Source organism: Leuresthes tenuis, unplaced genomic scaffold (genome assembly GCF_036924035.1).
Source record: "Leuresthes tenuis unplaced genomic scaffold, fLeuTen1.0.hap1 SCAF_12, whole genome shotgun sequence".
In the NCBI taxonomy this organism is placed as follows: domain Eukaryota; kingdom Metazoa; phylum Chordata; class Actinopteri; order Atheriniformes; family Atherinopsidae; genus Leuresthes; species Leuresthes tenuis.
Genome location: NW_027325366.1, coordinates 20,169,240 through 20,185,104, shown reverse-complemented (window position 1 = coordinate 20,185,104; position 15,865 = coordinate 20,169,240). Strand labels below are relative to the sequence as shown.

Here is a 15,865-nt window from a genome sequence, read left to right as displayed (position 1 = left end):
ATTAGAAGACGACAGAGCCAGACTGTTTTTCCTTACATTATCCGTCACTTCTTGAAAAAGAACTTATGCCTCCAAATGCAAGGAATGTTGTTTTTTTTCTTTTTTTTTTCTGTGTAAAGCCTCCATGTTGCTGTTTCCTTTCTTTGTCGTGATTGTTTGTCCTTGTGAATCTTTGTGCCTTTGGTGGCTGATTCGCAGGGCCTCTGAACAGAAGCACATCAGTGTGACAGAGCACCTCAATGGCAGCTTCGCTCAGCAGCTGGACCTTGACCTGTACCTGGGTGTTTACGCAGGTGAAGCTCACTGAGTGCACATTGCTTTTTGTGTACTTTCGAGGCTGTGAATAAGGGCAGCTATTCAGTGAACAGATCCACAGTTCTTTGGCTGCGGCCCAAGGCCTTCAAGGCCCAATGTATGCGTACATGGGCCTCAGCTGTACAGCGAGATAGCAGAGCCATTCTTGTTGTTTGCTGTTGGATCGCTCCGATTGTCTACATGTGATTCTCAGCGTTCACTTTTTCAGGCTTGGTACTTAAAGCGATAAAGAAGCATTCATAAGGGGGAAAAAGCAACCTTGTTGAATGAAAATCTTTTTTTGAATTGCAGTATAATTGTATGCTCTATAATGTTAACTTAAATGCTTCCAGTGGCTGATCTTAGAACAGGCACATGAATCAAATTGTCCTGTTCTGATGTTTTTTTTTTCTGTGCTTTTGTCAGGTTTAACAGCCACCTCAGTTGTGTTTGGCTTCCTTCGCAGTTTGGTTTTCTTTAATGTCCTTGTGAACTCGGCCCAAACCCTTCACAACAACATGTTTAATGCCATCCTCCGGACTTCAATGCACTTTTTTGATATCAACCCAATTGGTAAGTGGCTCACGGGGTGAGACAACCCGCTGGAGAAGTTAATGTTGTTACGGGTCACCACTAGAGAGCAGACTGTTACTTTCTTTGTCATGTTTTCCGATCCACATCGAAAAGCCTACCCTTAAACTCCATAGTTTGCCAAACACTGTCAAGTTCTGTGTAGCACAGTGATTTATGTTTTCAAAATCTTCCCCTTTATGAACTTTATAGATATTGTTCCTCAAAAACCTAATGCAGACGCATTGAGATGCTAATTTAAAGCACATAAGTAACAGTGATAGATGTATTAATTGTAAATATTTATCAAATAATCTAAAATTCATTATAATTTAGAAGGAACTGGTTTTAGAGAGTTTACATTTGGTTAAAGGGGTTTAAGATTTGATTTGAATTAACTTGCCACGTGAAAGCCAGCGCTGGAAGAAAAGCCTGTGATGCCAGTTCAGTCCAAAAACCGTGATAAATGTGATAGGACCTAATATTTAGCCATGATGCGTTTAAAATGAGCAAAGATGGGGTTTTTTTTTGTGAGACTGTGCAAGAGGGCAAACAATCAGACTGAGTAAATACTGTTTGCAATAGATCTCAGACAGTGTTGTGTTTGGAGTATTGAGCTGGTGCAAATACAGACATACTTATCTTGAGCGCCGGAAAATAAATTTCAACTATTTTATCATCGTTGTTGTGCAGTAGCTGCTGGTTCAGGGGAGTTGGAGGCTTTTGGAGGTATTTTTCGGCACCTTTTGAATAAGAAAACCAGAAAAAAGAAAAAAAAACTTGATGGTTTTGCCTCATTAATTAAAGACCTTCTATTAATTGGGTGAAGTGATGTCACCACAATCTGTCACTCGGATCCAAAGCCAACTATCAAGTGGGGCCACTTTGATAACTTCGGTTTTTCCGTGGCATTGTTCACCTGTCAGGAGATAATTACTCGGTCTAATCTCCTCATAGCAACATGCGTGTACAGCACAATCAGCTCGGGTGGGAATTCTCAACAAGAAAGGAACTTGTATCTGTATAATGAGTCATAATAAGCTGCTAACACAAGTCTAAATATGATTTGAGGGTGTTCAGGAGCTTGCGGTTTCTACTGGCATCAGAAGTGGGTTTAGCAATAACGCTTAAGACCACATGTCTTAATCTTTGACTTTTGTTTTTACTCCTGCCGTGGTGTTACGCATTTGGACTACCTGGTTGCTTATCTGGGCGTGCCTCGCCTGGCAATCTATTCACACGGGGGGAGAGCAAACACTTTGAATAATGTAATAATCTGTTTAATAATGCGGTAAAGGAGAGGCTTAACAGACACTGCTATCTGATTGCTGTTGTGCTGCTATCAGTAACCATTGTGTGACCAGTCCAGTCATTACAACTTGGCCTTCATGCTGGCAAACAACCGTGTGTTTGACTGGATTAACAGAAAACGGTTCCAGTGTACGTTTCTGTTGTCTTTTGTACAGTCTAAACAAGATATGTCGGTTCTTTTCTTTTAATTGCAACAATATATAGAGAAGTTCCTCTTATCTGAAGTGTTTGCTTCTTCTGAGTCTTTGTATTTTTTCATCTCATTAATTCCCTTCAGTGAAACCCTTTTAGAGAACAACAGCACAAAGGCAGCTGTTGTCAGCTCCGCCGCTTTCTTTTCTCTTTCTTGTAATGTTTTGCCTCCGTCTGAACATTCTTTTCCCCCCTCATACAATAACCGTCACTCCCATCGCGGCTTCCGCGTTTACTACTGTCTTGTGAAAAGTGCGAGTAATTTGTTTCTGTGTGTCCGTGCGGCGTTAAAGGCTTTGACAGCTGTTTACATGTGTAAGTGATAGGTGCGCCGCTGCTGCTGAACAGGCCCAGTGTTTGATTGGTGTCCTCGGAGTTAAAGGTTACCATTTCAAGCGTCGCTGCGCGAAGGTCTTATTTGTTATTCTGTGAATGCGGTTTGCGACAATAGACTACAGCTGTGGTGAATTATGATTGACGGAGGAGCTTTGGAGCTCTTCTGTATCTGCTGCTGAATGCCTCTGCACCATTTGAATCTGTTATCTTTTGTGCTGTGTAGAAAAGATGATTTCCAAGTCTGTGCCTTTCATGATTAAAACCTTTATATACTGCCGCAGCACTTTTTTGAAAAGTTTCTCCGATAGCCAGATTAATTTGAAAACAAAACACACACACAGCTATTTTTTTTTCTCTTTTATGTGACTTTATATTACTTTAGATGTTCACCTAGCTCAACTTTAGTAATACGTACAGTCTTATTACAGCCGTTCATTCAAATGTGATCCACTTACAGCAGCACCGACAGCCGGGAATGTGTCAAGCTAATGTTGATCCCTGTAATTTAGTGTCATTGAGTGGGCTAATCCCCTCAGAGACTGCAGGCCAGGGCTTCAGCTTGTCAGCACAGTCGAGGAGTGGAGTTTGAGTCAACACACTCACATCTCCCGTTCCCATTTCACATCAGCGTAGTGGGCCATCTCAGAGCTGGGTGTCACTCAGCTGCTGTTTGTGCAGAGAACGTTAGATCTTCTGTAGTCAGTGCTGTGAGATTCTAATTGTGTCTACAGAGGCGATGTTTTTAATGTCTGTATTTCAGGTCTGGAATGCTGGAGTGTTAAGAGAGAAGTGAAGGAAGTACTGCGGAGAGGATGATGATATCGAAGTGTGTAAATTGAATGTGAAGATGGAGCCGTGTGTGTGTGTGCAGTAGGGCTGATAGGGCTCCCCCTCGCTCGGCACTTCCACTATTTAATTGCATGAAAGGGAAGGAGAGGAGATTGCAGGAGCCTGGCGGTGTGAGCGAAGAGAATGGATTTAGAATGTATTAGTATTGGCAGCAAGGCGCCGGCGGTGGGAGGCTGCCCCAGGCCTCTGGGCCCTTCATGGAAGTGCAGGTGAGCTGTGCCACCTCCAGCCTTGGCAGCCCCCTCCCTGGTATTGCTTCATTATCACACTTGCCTCACTGAAAGGCCTCTCCGACTGCACTGGGGCCCACACATGGAGCGGCTCTGAGTCGCCACCTTATCTTGATGTTTACAGGGAACAGCGATTTGCCACACGCTCTTTTCCAGCCGGACCCCACTGTTCCACTTCTTTTAGTGTGATTGGGGGCCCCGCTCACCGAATATCTCCACCTAAGAGGCCACCTTAGTTGGTAGGGCTTGATATTTCCTGAGCTTGAAAAGTGGTGCAAATCACCCCTGGAGTCTTAAAGCATGAGAAATTGTTTGATACTAATGCTGCTGATATCCTGAAACGTCTATACCCCTCTCCACACAATAGGTGATATTGTTGACAACCACCCAGAGTGATTGAAGCCATTGTCCCATGCCCATCTTACCTCATAGGTATTTCCATGCAGTGAATGTCTTTGTGTAACTGCATCACTGTAATGTATCCTCTCTATAGTCTGTAGTCAGAGGGAGAAGGGTCTTTACTTCATCTCCAGTGAAACTCTCTGTTAACTGAGCCGCTTGTCAAACAGCTGATGGCTGACTGATGCTCCCTGCTCTAACACCCTCCAACCATCGTATGATGTAACCCTGAGAAACCCATCCTTTTCTTATTGGCATTGTTTGTCAAATATGCATGGATTTGGGTCATCTATGGCTTAGACAGTAAGATTACATAAAATGTTATTGAATATTTCACAAACACAGTTTGACAACTGCTCCCCCATTCCCAGACTAAAGCAGCAATATCGTACACTGGTATGGTAGCAGCTTTACCCCCTTGCTTGAACCCTCCCCTCAGGATGTCTGTATGCTAAAGGGGCACTCACACTGTGAATAAGATTAGTCTGCCTCCAAGTGTACAACATGCTTACGCCACTTGACTTTGAATCAGTACTGATTTGGAGCATTGCCGGGTTGTTGCGGGAATAATGCTCTGGCTGGGTTTATGCAATGGCTGTTATGGGGAGCCCGGCCTCGTCTGCATGCATGTTTTTAGGAAGGCACGGCATTTTGGATAAAGCTTTAAGCTGCTTACGGCCGTGGAGAGAGGTGATTACAGGGCCCACCTCCGTAGGACTGAGTAGAAGCTGGAAGGCGACTGTTAGGTCAGCGGTGCCGCAGCTCCGCCACACCTTTGGAGTGCCGTCCTACAACATTCTGCCAGTGTGCCACCCAGCTCAACCTTTCACTGAGCTTTGCCACATCCTACCCTTTACTACGGCCTGTTCTGTGACCTCAGATAAATTCATCTACATGCTTGTATGGTCAGTTCCTCTGAATTTCAATTTGAATTGATCTCAGTTTATTTGTACTGCTCCAGTTCTAATCCAGTAAAATCCATATAATTCCAGTTTAATCCACTGCTTTAATGTTAATTCAATTGAAGTCCAATTAAACATGATAGTATTAATTAAATGGCGGTCTGGAAAAAGTTGACTAGTTAAAGAAACCTCCCATTACATCAAATCTTTGTGATTACTGCTTTACGTTGTTTGCATAGTTTTAATGCAAATTGTTCTCCTTGCTCTCAATCCCATCCAAAGGGATACTGAGGCTCAAATCTGAATCAGGGAAAAACACATTTTTTTTAGGTTCTTTGTCTAAGTATAATAAATAAATCCCACTAAATGCCAATTACGATTATTGGCCTTTCAAATATGCAATCCCATATGGCCCACTTTGTTTTGATTTAATGCTGGGGACCTTCCATCTATGGAGTCGGTCCGTTTCTTGATCTTTTACCTCCCAAATACTGCTTAAGGAGGCGTATTGTCCCTCCCTCAACGGCATTTATGTCAGGTGAGGACAGGGACCAGGTTGTTATTCGGTTATTTGCGAAGCTTATGCTGACAAGCAGTGAAGTACTTGAATACACGTGATGGAGGATTGGACTACATGGCCTCCTTGAGAGCTGCAGGCCTCATCCTGTACAGCTTGGAGAAAGCGCTTTAGAAACTGGCAACAGGCTTGGAAGTTTATTTCCAGTCCGTCTTCCACCTGAAAAGATCCAACTAATTTGTCTTTAATGATAATGCAACCCAATATATTCTATAGACTGTTCTGTATTTAATTTCCTAGAGTTGATGCTTCAACCTCTTTATCTTATGCAGGGGTGGCTGTGACTCAACCTTCTTTATCTTGGCTATGTCCCCGGAGTGTTTGACACCATGCACTTCTGGACACTCAAGATAGGTCCAGCTTCTGGAAAACGGTGGCACCAGACTGATTGATCGCTGGTCAATTTGCTTTTTGTAACCCTGTTGACTATATGTAGCAACTCTTTACTTTTCAGTGTCGGTTAAATTTCTTTTTGCCCAATTAAGAGAAGTAATTAATCTGTGAAACAGTTAAGTTGGCCGAAAATTGAACCCTAACCCTCACTTCAGGCCACACCCGTCATCATAAGCCATACACATTTACGCATTAATTCACAATCATTTCATTATTTGTCTTTGGCTGTGTGCTTTGTACTCTATCTTTTGATATTCAGTGTGCCATCTACCTGCATGTGAAAACTAGCCAGCATGGCTAAATCTGGCACATTTGCATCATGAACTGAACACCAATACACCAATACACCCAACCCTAAACAACAAGCAGCACATTCACAAGTCGCCTGTCTTTTTCACGCGAGCCCAGTTCCAGTTGTGGCAGTGCTGGCACCGCTCCAGTGCCCGTTGTTTCCCCCTCAGAGTCTGGCGGCTTCCCTCAGGGACAGGGACGGTGGAAGCCTTTCTGTCTCGCTTGCCTGTAGGAAGTGCACTGTGGGGATTTGGCTGTCACTGACCCTGCAGTAAACAGTGTGTGAAAGCAGCTGGAGTGTAATCTTATTTGCTGGGGGATCAGAATAAGGGAGCAAAGTTACTCAAGGGGTAACAATAAAGGGCCGCCACTGCACCTGCAGAGTACCATCCAAAATAATGAACACCTGAGCAGATTGGCGGCAACTCAATTAACGTGGCTGACACTGCCAGTCAGAGCATAAAGGCAGGTACGCGGCTTCTGTTGCCCTTTTGTTTCCAAACAAAAGGTTCCCACGCGTATTGAGCCAAGAGTAGGGCTGCCTTTATGAAATGCTAGACAAATAATGATTCATTGTTTAATCAAGATAGGCCTGTGTTTTCCACCTGATATCCCACTCAGTGTCTATTATGCGTTCTGTTGAATTGGAGGGGACTTTTGCAATAGTTGCTGAATGGAAATTGAAACAAACAAATATTGCTTTTATGGGTGCAGATTCTCTAATGAATGAAACTTGTCTGTATTTGATTTATCTTCATGGTCCCAAACGTCATGTGGGATTAGTTGAGGTTAAATATTTACTTGACATCACATGATTAATCATAGAATGTTTCCCCTCACATGAGTGCATGGATTTTTGATAGCATATCTTTATAACCAGTACAAGGAAAATCAATTATTCTACCATCCAAATATTTTCTCTGTGTTCTGTTGTTTCTCAGGAAGAATACTCAACAGGTTTTCAAAGGATATAGGCTACCTGGACTCTCTGCTTCCATGGACATTTGTGGACTTCACCCAGGTGAGTCTCACCTCGGCAGGTTTGGTCGCCGGCACTGCAGCATGGGAAGGCCATTTCATGCCTGGCTAAACCTGCTTTGTGGTCCGGGTCCCCTAATCTGGAAACAATTACTGTAGGATTACCCGCCAGCGCGGCCCAGCGCCTGCACAGATTTAATAAAAGTGTGCACATAGGCCGAGGGCGTGGCTCCCTCAGTGTGACACAACAGAAGTCTTCAGAGAATGTGTACGGAGACTAAAAGTAATTGGGAGAGAGAAAGGCACCTAAGACGAAATAAAGCCACATGATGATGGAGGAAAACAGTGGGGAGACCAGGAGGGCATGACAAGGACGATGTGTTGAGTGGCAAAGAGCAAAAACAGCCATAGCAGCATGCATAAGATGTGTTTGTAAAGATGGACATGGAGAGAGAGAAGGGAGGGGTGGGGGGGTGGGGGGGTCAGGGCAGTTGGAATAGATCCAGGGCAGGACTTTCCCCTCTCAGCACCATTTACCTACTGCTTTACAGTCGTATTGGCCCCATAGCTAAGGGCCACCCTAGTGCATAACCAGGTTAGGTTACCAAATGCCACCCTGCCACCGTGACAAGCCATCTCCCACGAAAGCCTGCGGAGATGAGCCAGCTCATGCACCTAGCTCCACAAAGAAGGGAATGTTCGTTGCACAATTCGAGGTAGAGGAGCAGGCGTGGCTCCTTGGTTTGGGCCAAAGAATAGAACAAAGGCGAGCTGAAAATGAATCCTCCCTCCACAATGCCTGAGTGATGTTTGTGGCAGATACCCATCTCACAGTAGACAAAAGCCATCTTAAATGCTGAAAGCACAAAAGATCATACACACAAAAGCTTTTTGTCTGCAATAGTTCCCCTTATTTTGATTATAAGGTGAATAATGGTAAAAGTGAAATATAACTTTGTGGAGAGTTCTTAGGTCCAGCTAAAGATGGTAAAATAATAGTTTGTCATGACTGAAGAGTCTACTCACTTAATTTCACATGGGTTTTACCCAATTTTGATATTACCTGTGTGATGTGTAAAAAACAAACAAAACCCCCCCCCCATAACATTTGATAAGTGATAAGCAAGCTGTGACAAACTAAGACTAGATATGCTATGTGGACGCTGTTTCAGCCGGTCCTTTGCAGCAGCTGAAAGTGGGTGGTGATTGTAACTGTGGACAAAGGTGGCATCCTTTGGACAAAGCACTTTTGTTTGTGCCGCTTTCTGCTCTTGTTTGCAGGTGTCTTTCATGGAGCAGTCCTTAATGCTTCCAGGAAGGAAGATTTGCACTCTTTTTATCATAGTATTAGCTGCTCAGAAAAGCTGCTGATCATGACTATTGTTGCTCTTTCGCGGAGGGACATTTCCCCATAGTCATTGTCTAAATGGTTGTCAGGGGGGAATAAAGTAAAACTTCATAAACAAAGCCCTAACTGGTTTATCTCTCTCTATGGAGAGAGGCCGCTTCTATGTGGGGATTTGTGCCTGAGCCTCCCCCCCTTTATGGTGGAGTAAGCACTTCACAGCCCTTCAGCACTGCCCCCATACCCTCCTAACAAGGGGATTCCCTCAAGCTGGTGGAACCTGGTTACACCCCAGAGCCCAACTTTTTCACAGGTCTCATTTAGTAGTAATTTAGTATATTGGGAAAAAAAGCCTTTTTTTTTTCTTCCCCTCTCTTTATGGTCAGGGGACCAAAGACAGAAATGTCAATTAAAAACACCTCAGGCTTTGGGGACTGTCAGCCTTTGTGTGGACTTGACCTTTAAATCCTGGGTTGCCTCTATTTTCATAGAGAGGGCAGGGGGAGGAAGGCAAGACAATAAGGGTGAGTGCAGGGGTCTTTCAGTGGATTCCATGTGAAGGCTCTTGACCATGTCACACCACTAACTGTGGGGTCCTGCACTTCATTTACAGCCCTTCTCTTGCACAAAAAAAATGATTTTGTCAAGATGATTTTGCTTAAACACTGGCTGACCGTTACTTTCATCTAAGCGTGGCTTAGGTTGCTCTCACCGGTGTTTATGAACGATGCATTAAAAACTCACGCAGTTCACAGCTTACAGCAATAAACTCTGCTGTCATCTGTGGAGAGGAAATAATTTGAATTACAAGCCAAGCACCGATGGGCCGAAGATGCAAACAAACGCCGATCAAAAACTGTCTATTGTCTAAAAACACTGGCAGCTGGATGGTTGTGTGAGTGCATATTGTGGCACCTTGTGTGTCAGGCCTCCTTACAGGCTTTGTGGGATATGAGAACTGCTGACGTAACCTTGAGTTGCTGTAGGATGGGATTTCACCGGCTTTCTCTGCTTCTTCACCACTCCGGTGACAGAAGAAGTGAAGAATGCACAAGCTCCAGGCGTCACAAGGGTTAGCCTGAGAAACACAGAAGACAGTATATAGGCTGTGCTATACATCCTCTTTGAGCATTGTTTTAGGACAATACCATTGTCTTTTTGTACAAAGTCAAAAATACAAGTGGCACAGAAAGGAGAAAAGACTCAGGATGAGCAAAGCAGCTTGTTTCATTCAGGTACTCATAAATAAGTGGAATAAATGTAAACCAAAAAACAGCAAAACATAGTCATGGGTGTGTGTGCTCACGGGTGTGCTTAAGTGGCTGCTCAGCAATACCACACACGGTCATTTGATGGCGAGCACTGGCCAGCAAAAGCTTTCAGGGTGTGTATGTGTGGTCTCCCATGATGCTGCGGTCCAGCACCTCAGCCGCTCTGACTCAGACATCCAGGCCAAACCCCTGGGCCCTCTGAGCCTGAGAACTTACATAACAAAGTCCTGATCTAATCTAAAATCTCACCTCATGTCAGCATTATGAAGATAATGACTTCTGTGCTTTCTGTGACTTTTGTCTGTGGGAGTTGTTGTTTATTGTGTATTTGAAATGTTTTGAGGAGAAACGAAGCTGAATGAATGAATTTGCCGGACAGTGGTGATTTATAGCAGCGAGTGAGAGAGACGGCATCTCAAAGCCTTTCTCTTATTTCCAAAATGGGGTTGGAAATCAGCAGCTTGACTGAGCCCAAATAAGTGACTTCTTTTACCTTTTCACAGCACACAAAAGCCTAATCCTAGGACTACTTGAGCCACCAATGTAGACAGCGACTGAGACCACCACAGTATGTGTCAGACCCTCCTCACTGCACACAAAACACATTGACTGCAGCTTTATGAAGTGAAAATGGCCCAGAAAGGGAAAATGTGAAGGAGGTGTCCACAGTCATTTCCCCGAAAGAAAAGCCACAGCATCTGGGCATTTAATGCTAAAATAAAGCCAAAACACGGAGTAGAATGGATTGGGTCACCTCTATTGTTCAAGGGCCCAAGTGGAACAGCCCCGTTTTGTTTCAATACCACTGACCCTTGCGGCTTATTGTGCAGCTCTGTCACAGAAAGCGTGGAGTAAAAAAAAAAAAGAAGAAGTCCAGTGATGACGGAGTAATTCTTTTGAGACTTTTTCCTTTGCCGTGCTCTTCCTTCATTTCCTGTTTTGTTGGCAGTTTTTCTTTTTCTTTCTTTCTTTTTTTTTTTTTTTTTCCCAGTGGCAAATATTGCACACTGTCAGTAAATAAAGAGAGGATGAAAAGGGGGTTGTAAAAAGCATAATCGTTCCTTGTGTCCGGAGGGATGTTTAATTAAAAAGGAAGTGTTTATTTTCAGCCGTGGAACAACAGTCGCTATCATTGCCGAACACAAATATAGCAATTAACTTCAATTTTCTAAATTTATTTGAACATCAAAGGGCTGATAGAATCATTGAAAAAATAAAGCAATTAGGGTCAGCAGAGATCTGAATGGTCTTTGGATACGGCAGCGCGCCCAGTTTGCCTGAATGACTGAATCACATGCGTGCGGTAGCTTTCTTTTCTTGCTAAAGAGCTATTAGGGGTAATTCTTTATTTAAACTGTTTGTATACAAAACCTTTCATCCCTTTATCCACTTTTATGTGCAGCGGGATGTGGCTTTGGGAGTTTTCTGTTCCTGTGTGGTTTCATAGGAGATATGGATGTGGTCTGAGGGGGTGAGGTGTATGCTTGTAGGACCACTTATCAGAATCATCTGTGTGTAGTGTGGGTGGGGGGCCATGGTATTCCAGATGCTGACACGATAAGCGCCAAACCACGCAAATGGATCACATCAAACAAGGTCCTGGCGACAGCTGGCCCTGGGGGAGCAGGAGGAGGCAAGACTTCTATCTAGTGGTTCCTGTTCCTCTGCCCTCCCCTCAGATGACCCCACCGTCAGATAAGCTGGCCGGGCTCAGACCTTCATGGCTGCTTCTGAAATGGGCCCAATTAGAATTCAAATGAACCAACGAGCAAATGTGCGAGCAGTGTCACTGTGTCATCAGCTGGAGAGTGAAAGAGAAGCAGTTATACATGATAAGACATTTGTTCAGTTAATATTTGATCCCCTCAAGGGAAGGCTGGATAACATGTAGTAATGGCCCGTGTGCCATCATCTCACTTTGCAGTCTGGTAGCCTTCCATCAAGGCTAAGATTGAAACTTATGTACTGTGAAATTCTCAGGATCAGTTGTGCTCAGTAGCCTCGACTCACTGTTTGATTGTGTGAGCTCCACCACAGCAATGGTTAGACTAGTAATTCCCTCTTATCTGAACTGCAAATGGAATCGAGTGGCTTTTCATCATAAAACTACACTGAAAGTGATCATGCTTAAATGTATGCTTAAGTGGCAGATAACATCCGTAATTAAGGTGCTAAATTAAATTTTCATTTCTCGGGGCTAGTGTGAGACCACTGAAGGTAACAGTACGATCCTAATCTGCACTTTTTTGGATTCATCTCTGAGGACGTTTCTAATTTCAGGGTGTGAGGATTTAATTTTGTCACGTATCACTCGAATATGAAGCAACTCACAGCGCCTCTACTTACCCTTTCAGTTAAGAAGAGACAGCTTCATGCACATTCAACAGCGAAATAAGTATTGAAATCCTTTTCCAACACTATCAGTAGACAAACTTCTTTACATCTGTAGGTCTTTCATGCTATCATTTAAGTAATAAACTGTTATATAATGAAAATAATTAAAGGTGACATACGAAACCTCTTTTCTCTTAAAGGCAGATGCAGAATTCCAACCTTGGAAAAAAAAAAACAACAACACCTCATATCTGTTTGTTTAGCCCCTAAAAAATTGGGGTTGTACTTAATTATTATGGCTATAGTTTCTCTCATTTAGAATAAAACACTTCAAGCTGATTATTTGCTTTTAAAGCCCATTTTCACTGCTTAAGTGTCACTTGAGGATGTTTTGATTAAAAACAGAAAATTGACCCACTTGGATATCAAAAGTGTACTTGGGTACTGTACGACTTTTTTCCATTACTGCAAATATTGTTCGTTACATGTAATTTGTCAGCAAGATTACATGAATAAAAGCGCACAGCGAAATGTCACGAGTGGAGAAATTCAGTGTGTCCACAAGAAGAATGTTGTATATTGTTGTATATTTTGTATAATGTTGTATATTTACTTCTCTCCCCCTCTGTGGTTGAGGTAGTCTGATTTTAATGCAAAAGTATCAGTACCAAAGTAATATATACAAGCAAAAGTCCTACAGTCACGATTACTTACATAAAACTACCTAGGTGGACTCAATAAATTGTATTTAAATCAGAATGTCTATTATGATAATTTTACCTATATTTACACTAAAGTTACACTGAGTTAGTACTTGGTTAAACAGTGCTCACCATTACAGTGAACTTAATGTAAAGCATTTTGTTTTTCTAAAACACACTGTAGGCGTCGGTGCTTCGATAGCCATCAGACTGATTGCCTTCAATCCTGTTTAGACAGCTTTGGTATCCTGGTTTAGATGTGTCACAGAGCCATTAACACGGGTGATGAGTCACTGTGTTGTTGAGGGCTGTGTGGTTAGAGTGTGATGTATCAGAAACCCACAGTGTGGTTCCCAGAGCTCTTTGCCAGTCACTGTGGCCGTGCCCGTAGGCTTGCTGTTCTGCCAGAGAGGCTTTCAGGCCAGAAGGGAAAGCCCAAGAGAGCAATGGATATGAGCTACTGTGGCCAAGTGGTAAATTCTCACCTGCTACTAAGTGAGAATTAGCGCAGTGATCGTTTTCCTTTCACACTGTGAGTCACATAAGCTCAGTCCCACAACCTGCTGTTACCTTACTGATGTCTCACACAAATATAGCTAAGAGATGTTCCCTTGTTCAGTCTTAGGAAACAGACCTCAATGCCCCAATACCTTTTGACACTGCTGCTATTTGGTGAATATTGTGCTCACACATACCTTCTTCTTTTCTCTCAGGTCTTTCTCCAAGTCATCGGAGTGATCGCAGTAGCTGCTGTCATCATTCCCTGGATTCTTATTCCCGTTGTCCCTCTTCTTGCCGTCTTCCTGTTTCTGCGATACTACTTCCTACACACCTCGAGGAACATCAAGCGCCTGGAATCTACAAGTAATATCTTTTTTTTTTTTGGATAGGAACATGTCCATTTGTGGCGAGAGACACAAGCCGACCACAGGAATGCTAATAGACCACTGAAGAAAGCCACGGTCATTAGCATAGAGGCTAAAGGTGGCAATAACCTATGACTCTGCCACAGGCAGCTTCCTCGAGAGATGAGAGTTCACGACATCACAAACAATGAGAAAAATGTCAAGTGGGCATGACTAGGCCGCCGTCTCCTTTATTCTGAGCTCAGATCCTAAATGCACGCTGACCGACAGGTTCTGTCATCTTATTAAAGAAAAGTTCTCTTTATAAGATGAAAAGGAAACATTTAGGTTTTGTTAATGACTTTGTAAATCTAATGAATAGAAACAAAAGACAAATGAGATGCAACCTCTCACGAAATTGAAACGGTTCATAATCAGAGGAATGCGCCGTGTTCGTGTGTGTGTGTGTGTGTGTGTGTGTGAATATGGAATACGCATGCATATATTTAACAGCTGATCGCCACATCACGTCATCGTCACCTGACTGACAAAATATCAAGTAGGACACAAAGCAGAAACTAGTAGGGGATCGTTAGTCGCTGTGTCACTGAAAGAGTATGGTCTCTTCATGATTGTCATTCATAAAAAAAGAATAAACGTGGTTTGAGAATGTTAAGTTCCCAGCTTAGCTTCCTTTACAGTTTCTATTTGGTCTCCTAGCTAACTGTTTAACTTTGATTGTTTGCATTTCTTACAGCTCGGAGTCCTGTCTTCTCCCACCTTTCTTCCTCCCTCCAAGGCCTGAGCACCATCCGTGCTTTCAGGGTTCAGCAGAGGTTCCAGCAAATGTTTGATGAGTTTCAAGATCTTCACTCAGGTGAGGAGCTTCAGCTCAGGTCAGGATATGACAAACCGTTTCAGTTGAAATGTGAAAGAAAAAAAAGAAAGTTTTATTGTCTCTATAAACAGAAACCTGAGCAGGTACCTGAATCTGTTTGCATGGAGCAGGTTGTTTGGTGCCATGATGTCTTTGGTGTCTGCAGTGATTGTTGTATTGACCAGTCACATTTGAGCAGGCTTTGGTTGCATGCAAATAAATAGTTGTATGAAGACCAAAAGACCCCGTTCGCTGACAAATGACGCCAAAGGCTGACATCTGATGACCATTTAGCTTTTCGTCTCGCACACTGAACTTGATGTCTTGGCATAGATATTTGGATGTCTTCTAACTTTTGTGCCCACTCTGACTTTTGACTTCATAATTATTGCTTCTTGCCCCTAATGACTTGATGAGCCGATAGCCCAGGGGTGTAAAGTTGGATCCCCATATAGAGCATAACAGCTGCAAAATTTTGGACTTAGAAAATCAGTGCCATCCATCTGTATGCCTGTTTTTGTTGACAGCGGCCTGGTTCTTATTCCTGACGACCTCTCGCTGGTTTGCTGTGCGTCTGGATGGAATTTGCTCAGTTTTTGTCACCATTACTGCTTTTGGCTGCCTCTACCTCAGGGAAGGTACTGTATGGGACACAGGCTCACATGTAGCATGCCATTGGCCTTTGAGACTATAGTTGTAAGAGCAAAATAGTAAACTCAGAAAAGTGCGTGTTAACATTCCGTTTTGGTCTGATGTTACAGGACTGGAACCAGGTGCTGTGGGTCTGGCTCTGTCTTATGCGGTTACACTCACAGGCATGTTCCAGTGGGGCGTCAGACAGAGTGCAGAGATCGAGAACATGGTGAGAACATTTACATTTCAATTCCCTATAAACAATTTATAATTGAACATTTGAACATAATTTATAAACACATACATTTTTTGTTACTGCACATGAAAGACGGACCTGTTCCTCCGTGGCATCAGCCGCTGGTTTGCAGACTCTGTTTTTCGAAGCCTTGTCCAGCCAACAGTGGTGTGCAAGGGATGCATCTGACAGAGAACTAAATGAGAAAATGCAAGTCCATTGGGTAGCTGCTATGTTACTCACTTGCCCATCATATCGCACAGATTAAAGCGTAATACAATTGGAACAGGAGTTATATGAAG

General features: G+C 43.2%; 1 protein-coding gene across 1 annotated transcript in view; it reads left to right on the top strand.

The window, feature by feature from the left end:
- The window catches only part of LOC140319377 (ATP-binding cassette sub-family C member 4-like), a 38,832-nt gene that overhangs the window by 9,150 nt on the left and 13,817 nt on the right, over positions 1 to 15,865 (top strand). The window contains exons 18-24 of the mRNA XM_072396982.1: positions 199 to 293; positions 721 to 867; positions 7,286 to 7,365; positions 13,687 to 13,837; positions 14,576 to 14,695; positions 15,223 to 15,333; positions 15,457 to 15,557. Coding sequence (XP_072253083.1) covers positions 199 to 293; positions 721 to 867; positions 7,286 to 7,365; positions 13,687 to 13,837; positions 14,576 to 14,695; positions 15,223 to 15,333; positions 15,457 to 15,557 — 805 coding nt within the window. The remainder of the gene's footprint in view (positions 1 to 198; positions 294 to 720; positions 868 to 7,285; positions 7,366 to 13,686; positions 13,838 to 14,575; positions 14,696 to 15,222; positions 15,334 to 15,456; positions 15,558 to 15,865) is intronic.